Source organism: Myotis lucifugus, unplaced genomic scaffold (genome assembly GCF_000147115.1).
Source record: "Myotis lucifugus unplaced genomic scaffold, Myoluc2.0 scaffold_51, whole genome shotgun sequence".
In the NCBI taxonomy this organism is placed as follows: Eukaryota; Metazoa; Chordata; class Mammalia; order Chiroptera; family Vespertilionidae; genus Myotis; species Myotis lucifugus.
In genome coordinates this window covers 4,655,630-4,669,423 of record NW_005871099.1, presented here as the reverse complement: position 1 = coordinate 4,669,423, position 13,794 = coordinate 4,655,630, and the positions used below count along the sequence as shown (strand labels likewise).

General features: G+C 47.1%; 1 protein-coding gene across 2 annotated transcripts in view; it reads right to left on the bottom strand.

The window, feature by feature from the left end:
• Positions 1 to 3,831: 3,831 nt before the first annotated feature.
• ZNF777 (zinc finger protein 777) overlaps positions 3,832 to 13,794 on the bottom strand; it is a 32,101-nt gene continuing 22,138 nt past the window's right edge. For both annotated transcript variants that reach the window (XM_006088692.3, XM_006088693.3), the window contains exons 5-6: positions 10,578 to 10,829; positions 3,832 to 5,244 (exon numbers count right to left, since the gene is read on the bottom strand). In XM_006088692.3, coding sequence (XP_006088754.2) covers positions 4,076 to 5,244; positions 10,578 to 10,829 — 1,421 coding nt within the window. In that variant the 3' untranslated portion in view covers positions 3,832 to 4,075. The remainder of the gene's footprint in view (positions 5,245 to 10,577; positions 10,830 to 13,794) is intronic.

Sequence of the window (13,794 nt, the reverse complement as noted above, 5' to 3'; positions counted from 1 at the left end):
AAAATGCAGAATCGATTTTAATTTAAATCTAGAGATCCACTATGCCTGGGAAGCAGCAGAGGCCTCAGCACCAAACACTTTCCAGAAAGCTGGAGGAGAGGCCTTGGCCTGATTCACCGTTGCCCTGGCAACAGTAGGGCCCAGAGGCCTCTGGCCCTGATCCCTTAATCTGAAGAGCCACTACCACATTGCCTCAGGAAAGGTCCCCGCAGACACCTGGCTAGTTAAAGCTACCCTAACAGGAGGGACAGAGAAAAGATGGAGGTGGGCTCTTTCTGCCTACAGGTCTCCATGATGGTCTCGGCTCTCCAGACTCCCAAAGGCTGAGTCTAGAGAATTAGGCCACAGAATCTCCATCAGGTTCTAAGTGTGGTCATGGCAGTGGATGGCTTCCTGATCCTTTGTTTCTCCATGAAGGTCAGCACAATGCTTTGCACACATATATTAATAAAAATGGGGGCTGTGTGACAGTGAGCATCCCTAAGGTGCCAGGCCCTGCTCCATTTGCTGACCTCCATGAGTGACCAAGCCAGCAAGGCAACCTGCTCCTCTTTGTCTCAACTTCTCCAGTTGGAAAACCATAGGCTGGACACCAAGGCCATTTTTGCCTCTAAAAGTTTTATTTTCTTACTACATTCATAATTTTGACAAACATATGGCACAGAGCATGTTCTGCTTGATATGTTGTTTTCCTTCATTTTGTCTAAGAATAAAATGGAATAATTTGAAAGAGGCGCTGGCTTTCCTTTTTTCAATAATCTTTCAGGTCCCAGGGAAAGAACTTTGTGGCCAAGCACATGGACTTCAGAATAAGACACAGGTTCAAATCCTGGCTCTACCATTTGATTGCTGTGTGACTTTGGGCCCAATCTCTCTGAACCTCAAGCTCCTCGCCTATAAAACGAGTCAAACGATGCACACAGCAGAATTATGCATTGTTTAGAAGGCAAAGTCTTCTAAAGTAAGATGTGCTCAGTAAGTGGCAATTATTCTTTCTGGTACAGAACCCCATGGGGCCAGTGGCAAGTGACAATTTAGGAGTTTGAAAGTCTGGCTTTCTAATTAAATTAAGGGCACTCTTGGGAAGCACTATGAAAGAGTACCACATACCCAGTAAGGAGGGTATTACCCACTGCAAACTCTGGCGAGCGGCTGCAAGGTGAGTTGAACGCCCCCCCACCACCAACAACAACTATGATATCGTGACCCAGTGTAGTTGCCTATGTGGTTTGATTTGAACTTCCTCACATGAAAATAATTTTCCGCTTCTGCTTGCTGGGGAAATTTCCTTTTCAGAGATTCATTCTTTTAAAATACACTGCCAGTCCACCACCTATGTGAACTTCTGTTTTAATGAAATTAAGCTGGCATTATTAGCTAGAAGCTCATAATGAAATTTTAGCTTCTAGACAACTTCTATCAAAACTTTAGTAGGTGCCAATGCCTTTGCTATGTATTTATTCTTTGTTATTTAAGCCTCAGAACAATGGGAACTTTGTTATCCCCCTGAACAGATGCGGAAGTTGGTATTCTGTTAATTTGTGCAAGTTCACACAACTAAATTGAAATCTACATCTGCTTGACCCCAGAGGCTGTCCACACTTCAGTGACCATCTCTGTAGATGTCGGCCTCGGACCACTATGGAACTTATGCCAGGTGGAAAGTGAGAATCATGATGGTATCAAGGTGTCAGGATGAGGAGAGGGACGACTGGAGTACAGGGTGCTGGATGCTTAGAAGGAAGAGGCCTGAAGAGGGAAAGGGAGATAGGGACACAGAGATTCCCTGACAGCCCAGCTCCACATAAGAAGTACCAGTCTTTGACTATACTGAATCCTTTACACCAGATGCCTAGAAAAAGAAAGCTTGTTAGCACCATTCTTGGTAAATGCATAACAAATGAAGTTACTCTCTGAGTTCCTACCCTGGATTTCATCCCAAAACATCATCTTTCACTTGAGTCAGAATATTTCCAGCACTCTTTGGTCCTCAAATTCCAGGACTAGTCAAGATTTGGAGCAGCAATGGCCCTCCACTAAATATTTCCAAAAAATCTCTGCTAACACCTCTTCAAGGCTTCAAATACGCTGGTGTTCAAAAGAGCCATTTCCTCAGCCATCCTTCAACATCATCATGACCCATCCATTGAATACAGTTGGTTCTCCCATGTCTATGGTAGGATTCCTTCTCCAGGTTCAGTCTTTTGCCATCTATTTGCATCAATGTTCTCTCCTGCTCAGCAGTCTTCGGTGATTTCTCATAAAAGGTCAAATTCAAACTCCAGTCTTGAAGCCTGAGATCCCTCTGCACCCCAGGTCTACTCCAAGCCAACCTTGTTGACCCCGTTTTCTCTCCACAAGTTCTCTCCCAAATCAATCACTGTTCTCTCATCAATTAGAGCCCACTTTCCACACTTCCGAATACCCCCACCCAAAGGCCTTCCTCATCTATGGAATTCTCCCAGCCCACAGATCCACCTCCACGGAGAAGCTGTCCTGACTTCTCCAGCTCCTGTGGTCAGTAGAGCACTGTGTGCTTGGCACTGTTTCCTGCATATAAGTCCCTGCTTCTGGATGTGACTCCTCTCCAGCTGGTTCTGGAGATCTGGATTAAGACTGGCCACCTCTCCAGCTCTTTGTGCCAACCCAGCCTCTGCCCCTGCTCTGGCTGTCTGCCTTGATGTCCTACCATCCTTTTACAAATTTGCAGTGTAAACAGAGAAGTCATATCCTTTCAAGAATCAGCTTTTGGGTGTCACTTCCCCTTTCCATGATTTATGCATCTTTACAAGGAAAGGAGGTGGGCTGACTGCTATGGTCCTTTCTGACAATAGTGTAGCATCTCCTCCCTCTAATTCTCCTGTGTGTTGGCCCCCTCCCCACTCCCAGACTCATGACTTAGTCTGCCTACTTCTTGTCTCTCAGGTCAGTCTCTCTGCCTTCAGTGAAGTCTGGCCTCCCCAGTTCTCATGGAGGAGTGGGGCACTCCATTAGCCTCCATGAACTGGCCCATATTACCTGAATTCTCTCTGGGTCACTGCCAAACCCAGGAGCAGAATGAGTCATTTGCTCTGTGGGCAATGGAACATGCCTGCATTTTCTTTAGGCCTCGCTGGATGGCAATTGGTAATGAATACCCAGCGAAACCAGGGTGCATTCATGCATGTAACAAATCTAGAGAGTTTTAGGGCAACATACAAACAAAATTTTAAAAAGTCCAGAATGGTGTCTTCTTTTATGGTTTCCCCTAAGACTGGCCCCAGGGTCCTCTGCACCCCTTCCCTATGCCTCCCTGCCACCAGCCACACCACCCTCCAGCCACATTTCAAGCTCAGCAGGCTGCTTGGTCCTGAGGGAAGCACCCAGCTTTTGCTGTAGGACCATCTTTCCAGGCCATGCTAGACCTGTCACTCTTCCTGCCTCCCCCTGAACTCCCACTTGTCTGCCCACATCAGGGCGCCAGGAGCTTCTACACTTCCACAGGCCCATTCACTGTTTCAAGCTCCTTAGCCCTGTCTCTCTTCGATTTTATAATCAGTGGGATCTGCATCCCCTTCACCATCCAACATAGGGAATAAGCACATAAAAGGGACTCAAGAAAACCTGTCAACTGACACTAGGCACATGATGTCCCTTGGCCACCTTCTCAACCCCTCCCCTTCAAAACCAAACAAAAACGGCAAACAGGAAACACTCATCTTTTAAAAAATTACTCTATTATTATCAAATAGAACCACAGTATCCAAAAGGTAATTATAAAGTTCTATCCCCAACTAAGTGCCCTTGCACCGCCCCTCCCAGTGGCAGGCGGCCAAATCACTCCCCCCGTGCTGATTGGTTTCATCCATTTTATTGTCAAGGAAATTAACAGCCTGAAGGGGTTCCCCCAGGTCCAAGCTCTCCCCACCCCTGGAGCCCCGGTAAACACGGCAGCAAGCAACCTGGTCTCAGGACCCCTGTGTCCTTGGGAGGAGGGACGAAAGGAGAGGGGGGCTCACAGCAAAGGGGCTGGGGGCTTAGAGGGGTGCCCTGCCCGCTGGGTTCAGGCCTCTGGGCAGGCAGGCTGGGCGGCGGCTCATTCGCCTGTGTGGGTCCGCAGGTGGTACTTGAGCGACTGCTTGTAGCGGAAGCACTTTGCGCAGTGCGTGCAGGGATAGGGCCGCTCGCCTGTGTGGGCGCGCTGGTGCTCCAACAGGTGATGCTTCTGCGTGAAGCGCTTGCCACACTCCGCGCAGTGGTAGGGCCGCTCGCCTGTGTGGATGCGCCGGTGCTCCAGCAGGTGGTGCTTGCGGATGAAGCTCTTGCCACACTCTGGACAGGAGTGAGGGCGCTCCCGGGAGTGCACGCGACAGTGGTTGGTGAGCTTGGATTTCTCGCTGAAGCTCTTCTCGCACTCGGGGCACTTGAAGGGCCGCTCGCCCGTGTGAGTCCGCTGGTGGCGCAGCAGGTGAGAAGGGCGGCTGAAGCTCTTGCCGCACAGACTGCAGATGAAGGAGACTTCGTGTTTGCCCGCATGCACACGCTGGTGGATGACCAGGCTGATGTGCAGGCGGAAGCTCTTCTTGCACTCCGGGCATGTATAGGGCCGCTCACCCGTGTGCGTGATCTGGTGCTTGGTCAGGCTCGACTTGTGGCTGAAGCTGCTGTCGCACTCAGCGCACTTGTAGGGCTTGGGGCCGCCGCCACTGCCTGAGCTGGGCGACTTGGGGCGTGGCTTGAGCGTGTGCTTGGAAGCGAAGCCTGGCCCACGCTCTGGCGACACGTAGCCTCCACGGACGCGATGGATGCGCTGGTGCAGCGTGAGCTGCTGCTTGTGCCGAAAGCTGACCTCGCACTCAGAGCACTGGTAGGGCCCCTCCTTGATGTGGTTGCGCTGGTGGATGATGAGGTTGATCTTCAGCCGGAAGCTCTTGCCGCACTCCATGCAGGTGAAGGGCCGCTCTCCACGCCGGTTCCGCTGCTGCTGACTCGAGGAGCTCCGGTTGTCGCTCATGTGCCGGTCACCCATGTGCCGGTCGCCATGGGACATGGGCGCCAGCCTCTTCACCACCGGGTTTCCTAGCTGCAGGGGCGGGGGGCTCTCCTCGCCCTCAGGGGACAGCTCCCCTGGCAGCGGGGTCTGGTATATGCTGGCGCTGTATCTCCCGGACAGCTCCCCGAGGTCCTGCAAGTGCTGCGGCAGCTCGTCCTCCTCCTCTTCTTCCTCCTCCTCCTCCTGTTCCTCGGTTTTGATCACGATCCCCTCTGCTCCAGGCACAGGGAGAGACAGCAAGAAGACATTAGCTGCTGCCTAGCGCTGGCAACGCGAATCTAGGTAAGCATCGCTCCATCCTCACCAACAAGCATGGCACAAATATTGTCTCCCTAATTCCTTTCTTTGGGACAAGACTTTCCAGTGCCTGCCACTGTGATCCCCACAGCCACAGGGTTGGATAAATAACCAATATATCCATTTGGTTCAGGAATGAGCCCAGACCCTCTCGGAACTTTACGTAAGGCGAGTTGCTGGTGCCCATTTCCCACATTGCTAGTAATCAGAAGGAAAGAACACCAGTATGTGAGTCCTCTTGAGGGGCCCCCCAGATCCAGGTGCTGAGGTTGGCATACATGTGAACCTACCAGTTATTCAAGCCCATAAACTAATTTTCCATTTAAGCTACTTAAGGGTTGGGTTTCTTCCCGCTGTATCCGAAGGGTCTTGACTCATCGAGTTGTCACCGGGTCTCCTCTACCTGAACTCAGCTCAGCCCCACTGGCTACATCTTTTCTGACTCAACTGGAGATTTCTCCTCAGGTACCTTTACTCACCCCCCCCCCCACCCCGTTCCCATGTCTCCAAATCGTGCCCATCAATTAACACCCAGCTCCAATCCTCTCATCTCCCTAAAACCTTCCCTGATCATCCCAACCTGCAGCCCTCAGCATGTGGGGTGCACCTCCTCAGGACTGAGAATTCAGCCTTCCCCTGCAGCATCTCACCTGCACAGGTGGATGACTCACCTGCACAGTCAGGCTCTACCAACCCTGAAGCTGGGGTAGGGGGTTTTATCTGCCTTTCCCACAAGCCCTGGTGTGAATGCCACAAACACTCCCACTAACGAATGTCCTTCCCCTCCCCCCTCTAATCTGGTCCTTTACGACCTAAATAAGGCTGTGTTCCTGTGGCCCATGAGAATGTAAGTCCTAGGGAAAAGGAGTGGCCTCCCACGCCTGTTTGGGTTTTCTCAAGTGCCTTGTACTTATTTGGTACTCCCTAAACACTGTTAATGGGGGATTCTATTTTTAGTCACACTGACCAACTTTGTGTGACCTGAGAAAGTCACTTTTCTAATCCCACCTGTGAGATGGAAGATGCAATAACAATCTGCACTTGTGGAATTCTTAAAAGCAAACAGAACTTTTCCAAAGCACTTCATACCTATTCTCTCCTTTCATATTCACTGTATCTTATCCCCATTTCACAGACATGGGGCATCCAAGACTGTAGATATCAAGTTGTGTTCCCAAATAAAGTAAATAAAGTCAGAACTTCCAGAGCTTGCAGTTTGGGAACCACCTACTCAATCCCCTCAACTGACAGAGAAACTGAAGCTGGCAGCGTGTGACCGGCAAGGTCTTGTAAGTTTATCAGTGACTGCTAGGCCATAGCACTTTCTACTACTCCTCTGAAGCCAAAACAATTGCAGTGTGATAGTCAGAACATAGATGTGCTGAGCTCCATAAGACAACGCTGCCTCAGTACTGTCAGGATTCTTGACAGCAAGTGATCTAGAAGGTCCTAGGACCACATGCTTAAAAGACAGGGAAGGGGGAAGCAGCTTTCGAGGTTGGTAACTAGCTGCCCTGGTGTTTATCCAGGGTTGTTTGTGAAAGACAGAGGGGGAAGTGTAGGCCTTAGAGGATTCAGACTCTCCAGCACATTATATATTTATATATTTTATTTCAGAGAGAAAGAGAAAGAATCTCAATGACTCAGCATCATAGTTGTTTTTTCTTAATGAAATAAGAATGGAACATCTGGCCCTAAAATTCATGGCTCAAAATCCCAAAAGGACTATTTAGTAATTTTCTAAGGTTCTAATAGAATTAGTGGGGACTGTTCAAAGGACAATCTGGAATTTCTGTTATGAAGGTCTAATTTAGCATCTACTCACAATTTGCTTTGTGTCTTTCACTATTCTTTTTTTAAAAAATATATTTTACTGATTTTTTACAGAGAAGAAGGGAGAGGGATAGAGAGTTAGAAACATCGATGAGAGAGAAACATTAATCAGCTGCCTCCTGCACACCCCCTACTAGGGATGTGCTCGCAACCAAGGTACATGCCCTTGACTGGAATCAATTCACTATTCTTTTGTGAAAGACAACACGGTATATTAAAAAGACTTCTGAAACAGCATGCAGTTATTTAAAAACTAGAGGCCCGGTACATGACATTCGTGCACTGGAGGGCAGGGGGTGTCCCTCAGCCCGCCCTGCACCCTCTCGCAGTCCAGGGTCCCTTGGGGGATGTCTGACTGCCGGCTTTGGCCCAATCCCCAAGGCCTAAGCTGGCAGTCGGACGTCCCCAATGGCTTCTGGACTGTAAGAGGGCACAGGCCAGGCTGAGGGACGAATTTCGTGCACTGGGCCTCTTGTATAGGATAAGGAGCTAGCCCTGGCTGGTGTGGCTCAGTTGGTTGGAGCATTCTCTTGTACACCAAAAGGTTGCAGGTTCGATTCCTGGTCGGGGCACATACCTAGGTAGCAGGTTTGATCTCCAATTGGGGCATGTATGGGAGGCAACCAATCAATTTTTCTCTCTCACACTGATGTTGCTCTCTTTTTCTCTCCTTCCCCTTTCTCTCTCTACAATTAAAAATATACATACGTATATCCTTGGGTGAGGATAATAAAAAATGTGTAAAAGATAAAAATAAGGAACTAGATCCACATTTTTTGACCAAGGATGTCCACATTTTATTAGGCGCAAAAAGGCAAACTGCAGAGGAATCACCTACAGATAAAATAAAAAAACTTTTAAAAATCAACATAATACTTTAGAAAACCTAACTAAAATGCCCTGGCCAGGTAGCTCAGCTGGTTAGTGTCATCCAATATGCCAAGGTTGTGGGTTTGATCTCCCGTCAGGGCACATATGAGAAGTAACCAATGAATGCATGAATAAGGGGAACAACAAATCAATGTTTCTCTCTCTCTCTCTCTCTCAATTCAATAAATAAAAATTGGAAAATAAATAAATAGAAAATGGATGTGGACATATTTCTAAATATAAAGAATATGTAAACTGCTACGATGGTTGACTTTCACACATAATCAATTATCCAAACCCAAGTGAGTTCTACCAAAAATTCAAGGAACAGCCCTAACCGGTTTGGCTCAGTGGATAGAGTGTCAGCCTGCGGACTCAAGGGTCCCAGGTTCGATTCCAGCCAAGGGCATGTACCTTGGTTGCGGGCACATCCTCGGTGGGGAGTGTGCAGGAGGCAGCTGATCGATGTTTCTCTCTCATCGATGTTTCTAACTCTCTATCCCTCTCCCTTCCTCTCTGTAAAAAATCAATAAAATATATTTTTAAAAAATGTTAAAAATAAAAAAATTCAAGGAACATACTTAGTTCCTATATTATACATTACTTTTAGAATATAAAAAAAGAGCAAAAGCTTTCCAGATCATTGGTTAAGTCTACTACAATATTGTTTCCAATACAGATAAGGATGATTCAAGAGAACTTCAGGTTCATTTTATTTATGAATGCAGTTATAAAGCTCCTGTATAAAATAGTAGCTAACAAGGTCTAATATAGGTTTAAGAAAGACACCATCACAATCAGGTAGGGCTTCTTCTTAGGAATGCATGGATGGTTGGTTCAGCATCAGAAAATGACCACAAAAGATATCCTGGGATGAGGCTGTGCAAGCCCACTTTCTACTGTTTTCCTTGGACTCATAAGTTTGCAGAATGGTGACCCTGAAATTTTATAATTAAATCAAAATGATGCCTAGATTCTACTAAAAAAGCACAGTCAGTTGTTTTAAAACATGTGCTCTCGCCTGGCCAGTGTCGCTCACTGGTTGAGCGTTTACCTATGAACCAGGAGTTCACAGTTCAATTCCCATTCAGGGTACATGCCCAGGTTGTGGGCTTGATCCCCTATAGGAGGCGTGTAGGAGGCAGCCAATCAATGATTCTCATCATTGATGATTCTCTCTCTCCCTTCCTCTCTGAAATAAAATATCCTATATAATAAAAGGCTAATATGCAAATTGACCAAACCGCAGAATGACCGGTCGCTATGATGCGCACTGACCACCAGGGGCAGACGCTCAATGCAGGAGCTGCCCCCTGGTGGTCAGTGCGCTCCCAGAGGGGGAGCGCTGCTCAGCCAGAAGCAGGGCTCACGACTGGCGAACACAATGGCGGTGGTGGAAGCCTTTCCCGCCTCTGCAGCAGTCGGACATCCCCCGAGGGCTCCCGGACTGCGAGAGGGCGCAGGCTGGGTTGAAGGACCACCCCCCCAAGTGCACAAATTTCATAGGTGGACATCCTCCAAGGGATCCTGGACTGTGAGAGGGTGCAGGCCAGGCTGAGGGACCCCACCCCCAGTGCATAAATTTCATGTACCAGGCCTCTAGTCTATATATATAAAACCCTAAGCAACCGAACCACCAGTCAACCAGTCACTATGATGTGCACTGACCACCAATGTAGGAGCTGCCTCTTGGTGGTCAGTGAGCTCCCACAGTGGAAGTGCCGCTCAGCTGACCAATGGGCGCCAGATGCCAGGCTCACACCTGGCGAGTGCAGCTGCTACTGGTGGCAGAAGGTGCAGCAGGGCTGGGATGAGCAGGAGCGGCTCTTCCCCAGCTGCCTGCCGCTTCATGCACTACTACATCCCTCGGGGGATGTTGGACTGCCAGTTTTGGCCAGATCCCCGAAGGCCAGGCCTCCTGTGGGGATCGGGCCGAAACCAGCAGTCTAAGATCCCCTGAGGGGTCCCAGATTGCAAGAGGGCGCAGGCCAGGCTGGGGGACCCCACCGGTGCACGAATCCGTGCACCAGGCCTTTAGTATATATATAAAATGTGCTCTGGCCCTAGCCAGTTTGGTTCAGTGTTTAGAGCATCGGTCCTTGGACTGAAGGGTCCTGGGCACGTGCAGAAGGCAGCCAACTGATGTGTCTCTCTCACATTGATATTTCTTTCTCTTCCCCTTCCTTACACTCTCTCTAAAAATCAATGAAAAAAAGATCTTGAGGTGAGGATTAACAAAACAAAAAAACGTGCTCTCCAAGGGTTGAAATTTTCAAGTCAGGTGAGAGATCTAGTGTGACATAAGAACAATCAAGGACATGTCAGCACAGGGAAGTTTTAGCTTTGCCACCATCTTGGGCAATTCATTTGAGCTTCTCCTGCCTGTAGAAGGAGGGATCCTGCCTGACCTAGTATTTGGCTTTAACACCTCTTCCCTAGCCCAGAGACAGATGCTCATAAACCCTGAGGCAGGAAGCTTGTACCTGAGGTTGTGCTTGGTTTCTGTCACACCTGTTGAACCATCAGTGTCCCTGCCCCGACTGACCTGTGCAGTTTCTCTGCTGCACCAGCATCTGCTTGAGCTCGCTGAACTCGCCGGAGCCTTCTGTGGACTCCTCCAACATGTTTTCCTGCTCCTGCATGTCCAGATCTGGCTGTTCTCCACACGGGTCACCCAGCTCCGAGTCCTGGAAGCCATGTTCTTCCACCTGTCCCATCAGGGGCTCTGGCGTCTCCAAGCTCTCTGAGCCCTCGTCGTTGGTCTGCACCTCAATCTTAATCACGATGCCGTCATGGGCTGAGAGAAGGTGGAGGGGTGGGGGAAGGAGGACAGAAGAACCCAGAACACATTCATTCTACCTGCCCTAGAATTTACATTTCAAAAACTCTTATATTTCCTGAAGAAATGTAATACTAAGTTGGCATTGATTTGACATAGAATTTTCTGGACCTGACTTTTTTTAAAACTTGCCTATAAGTCTGAAGGCTAATTTCAAATGTCATTACCTACACAGGCATCATTTTACATAAATGGGATTATGGCATACTTTTTTGTCCTTTAGTACAGTATTTTTTTCCTTTTAATTTGCCTTCCCCTCCCCTCATTTCCCATTTCATAGTTATGACCTTCCCAGGTAACCCTGTAACTAATCTAGTACCTTTCTCTACAGGTAGGCTAATGCATTCCTTTTGAATATTGCACACACACTATGGTGAGAATGATACTGTAATGTGTTCAACTAGTCCCTTACTGAAGAACATTCACTTTTTCTTCCCAGTCTTTTGCCATGATAAACCATACTGCAATAAACATTTATTTGTTTATATCTCTAACTAAAAAATTGCGGTTTTATTTCTAAGAGAGTCCCAGGAGTGTTAATGCAAAGCCAAGAAGTGTATTTTTAATTCTGATGAATGTCATCAGACTGCTTTTCAACAAGGCTGTGACAATTCAGATTTCTACCAGCTCACCAAGAGAACATACTTTCCCCACATTCCTGCCAGCAACAGACACCATGTACTTTTAACTTTCCTCAGATGGGTATAAAGTGATAACTTTTGATACTTTAATTCCATGTCCCTAAGTTTATCTAAATATCATTTCTTTATTAGCCTTTTAGATTTGATTATATGCCAATCATGTTCTGCTCAATTTTTAAGAGTCTTTTGATTTTTGTGTTAAAGATAACCCATTTGCTCTTATCAACATTTCAAATACTTCCTCGAAATCTATCATTTGTCTGCTGACTCTGTTGCCTTCTATCACACATATTCCTTAAAGTTTTCATATTGTCAAATGTGTCCCTCTTTCTCTTTATGGCTCCTGAGTTTTCTTCATTAGTTAAGAGGATCTGCCCCATCCTAGATGGTTCATCTGGTCTCCTAGATTTTGTTTTAAATTATTTTTGTTAGTTTTCTAGTTTCTTCTTTTTTTAAAATATAGTTTTATTGATTTCAGAGAGGAAGGGAGAGGGAGAGATAGAAACATCAATGATGAGAGAGAATCAATTGGCTGCCTCCTGCACACCCCCCACTGGGGATCAGCCCGCAATCTGGACATGTGCCCTGATCAGGAATCGAACCGTGACCTCCTAGTTCCTAAGTCGATGCTCAACCACTGAGGCACGCTGCCCAGGCTGGTCTCCTAGATTTTATTCCAAAGTTTTTGTTGTTTAATTATGTACACTTAAGTCTTTACTGCATCTGAAATTTATTTTTGTTTTGTGTATGGTGTGAGTTAGAGGTTCCACTTTATTTTCTTCCCTCTGAGTTGTGCCAACATAAACCCCCTTGCAGGCTGAACATCACTTTGTTAATTAAGGAAATAATAAATGTATAATGCATAAACATATCTGTTCTTTCATTGAATGCTTACTCAATAGATATTTATTAAGCACAAACTATGCCGTGTTCTAGTGACTTGATCCCAAGTCACTAGAACACTGGTGAACAAAGCAGAGTTCCCTGCATCATATATCCTACATAAGGCAATAAAAATAACCAATAAATTCTATGGTATGTTAGAAGGTGGTAAGTACTGTGGAAAAAAGAGAAGAAATTATGCCACAGCCCTTCTGGCTCAGTGGATAGAGCATCGCCTGCGGACGGAAGGGTCCCAAGTTTGATTCCAGTCAAGGGCACATACCTCAGTTGTAGGCTCCTCCAGGGCCCAGGCCCTGGTGGGGACTTGTGCAGGAGGTAACCAATCGATCTGCTTCTCTCACATCAATATTTGTCTGTTTTTCCCTCTCTCTTCCACTCTCTCTAAAAATCAATGGAAAAATATCCTTGGGTGAGGAAAAAAAAGAAGGGAGGTAGCGAGGGAGGGAGGGAGGGAGGGAGGGAGGGAGGGAGGGAGGAAGGAAGGAAGGAAGGAAGGAAGGAAGGAAGGAAGGAAGGAAGGAAGGAAGGAAGGAAGGAAGGAAGGAAGGGAGGGAGGGAGGGAGGAAGGAAGGGAGAAACCAGAAAACCAGTAGACAAGGCTGACAGTCCCTGCCTCCCCGAAGCCTCCTCTATTCTTCTGCCAAATGCTCTCATCACTCCCAAGTCAAGTGGACCACATCACTGAGAAAGTGAACCAACCAAGTATGCTAGTAACCATACCTGATGACCTCAAACTGGGTTCCTTCTGATGTTTGGAAATCCTTTAATTCCCCTCTGATTGACCAACTAAGCCCATTTGGGAGTAGACAGAATATAAAGCAGCTCTAATATTCCCAGGTTACATCCCCTCCCCCAGCCTTAAATGCAGACTGTGGCTTCTTTCCTCCAGAACTGAGTTTCCAAAGATCTCTTCTCATTGTCCAAAGTCATCAGTGTCCTATGCTCTATCCAAACTTACCTCTTGGACTTCCCCCTGCTCTAGCTCAAGGACACCATCTGGAACGCACCCCCCGACCCCAATCTCAGTTAAACAGTGTCTCTCCTCTCTCCTAAGTCCTCTGCTTGCTTCCTTAGTTCTGCCCATGTTTCCCCTGGAACTGTGTGTGCTGCATGAGCTATGTCCCTTTCTTCTCTGTCTTCAATCCTCCTCTCTGCAATAAATCCACAAACATCAGCATGACTCCAGCATTAGAAAAAGATTTTCCTGGCAAACTCCTTAAAATATTTTGCTGCTATCCTCCTCCCTAAAATGTTTTTAAAACTATGTATCTTCTGCATCTTTTTGAATAAACATATGAAATGCTTCAGTAACTGCAAAAGATGTCATTTCTGGAGTATTGTAAATATTGATATTTTAAAATAAACTCTTCCATCACCCT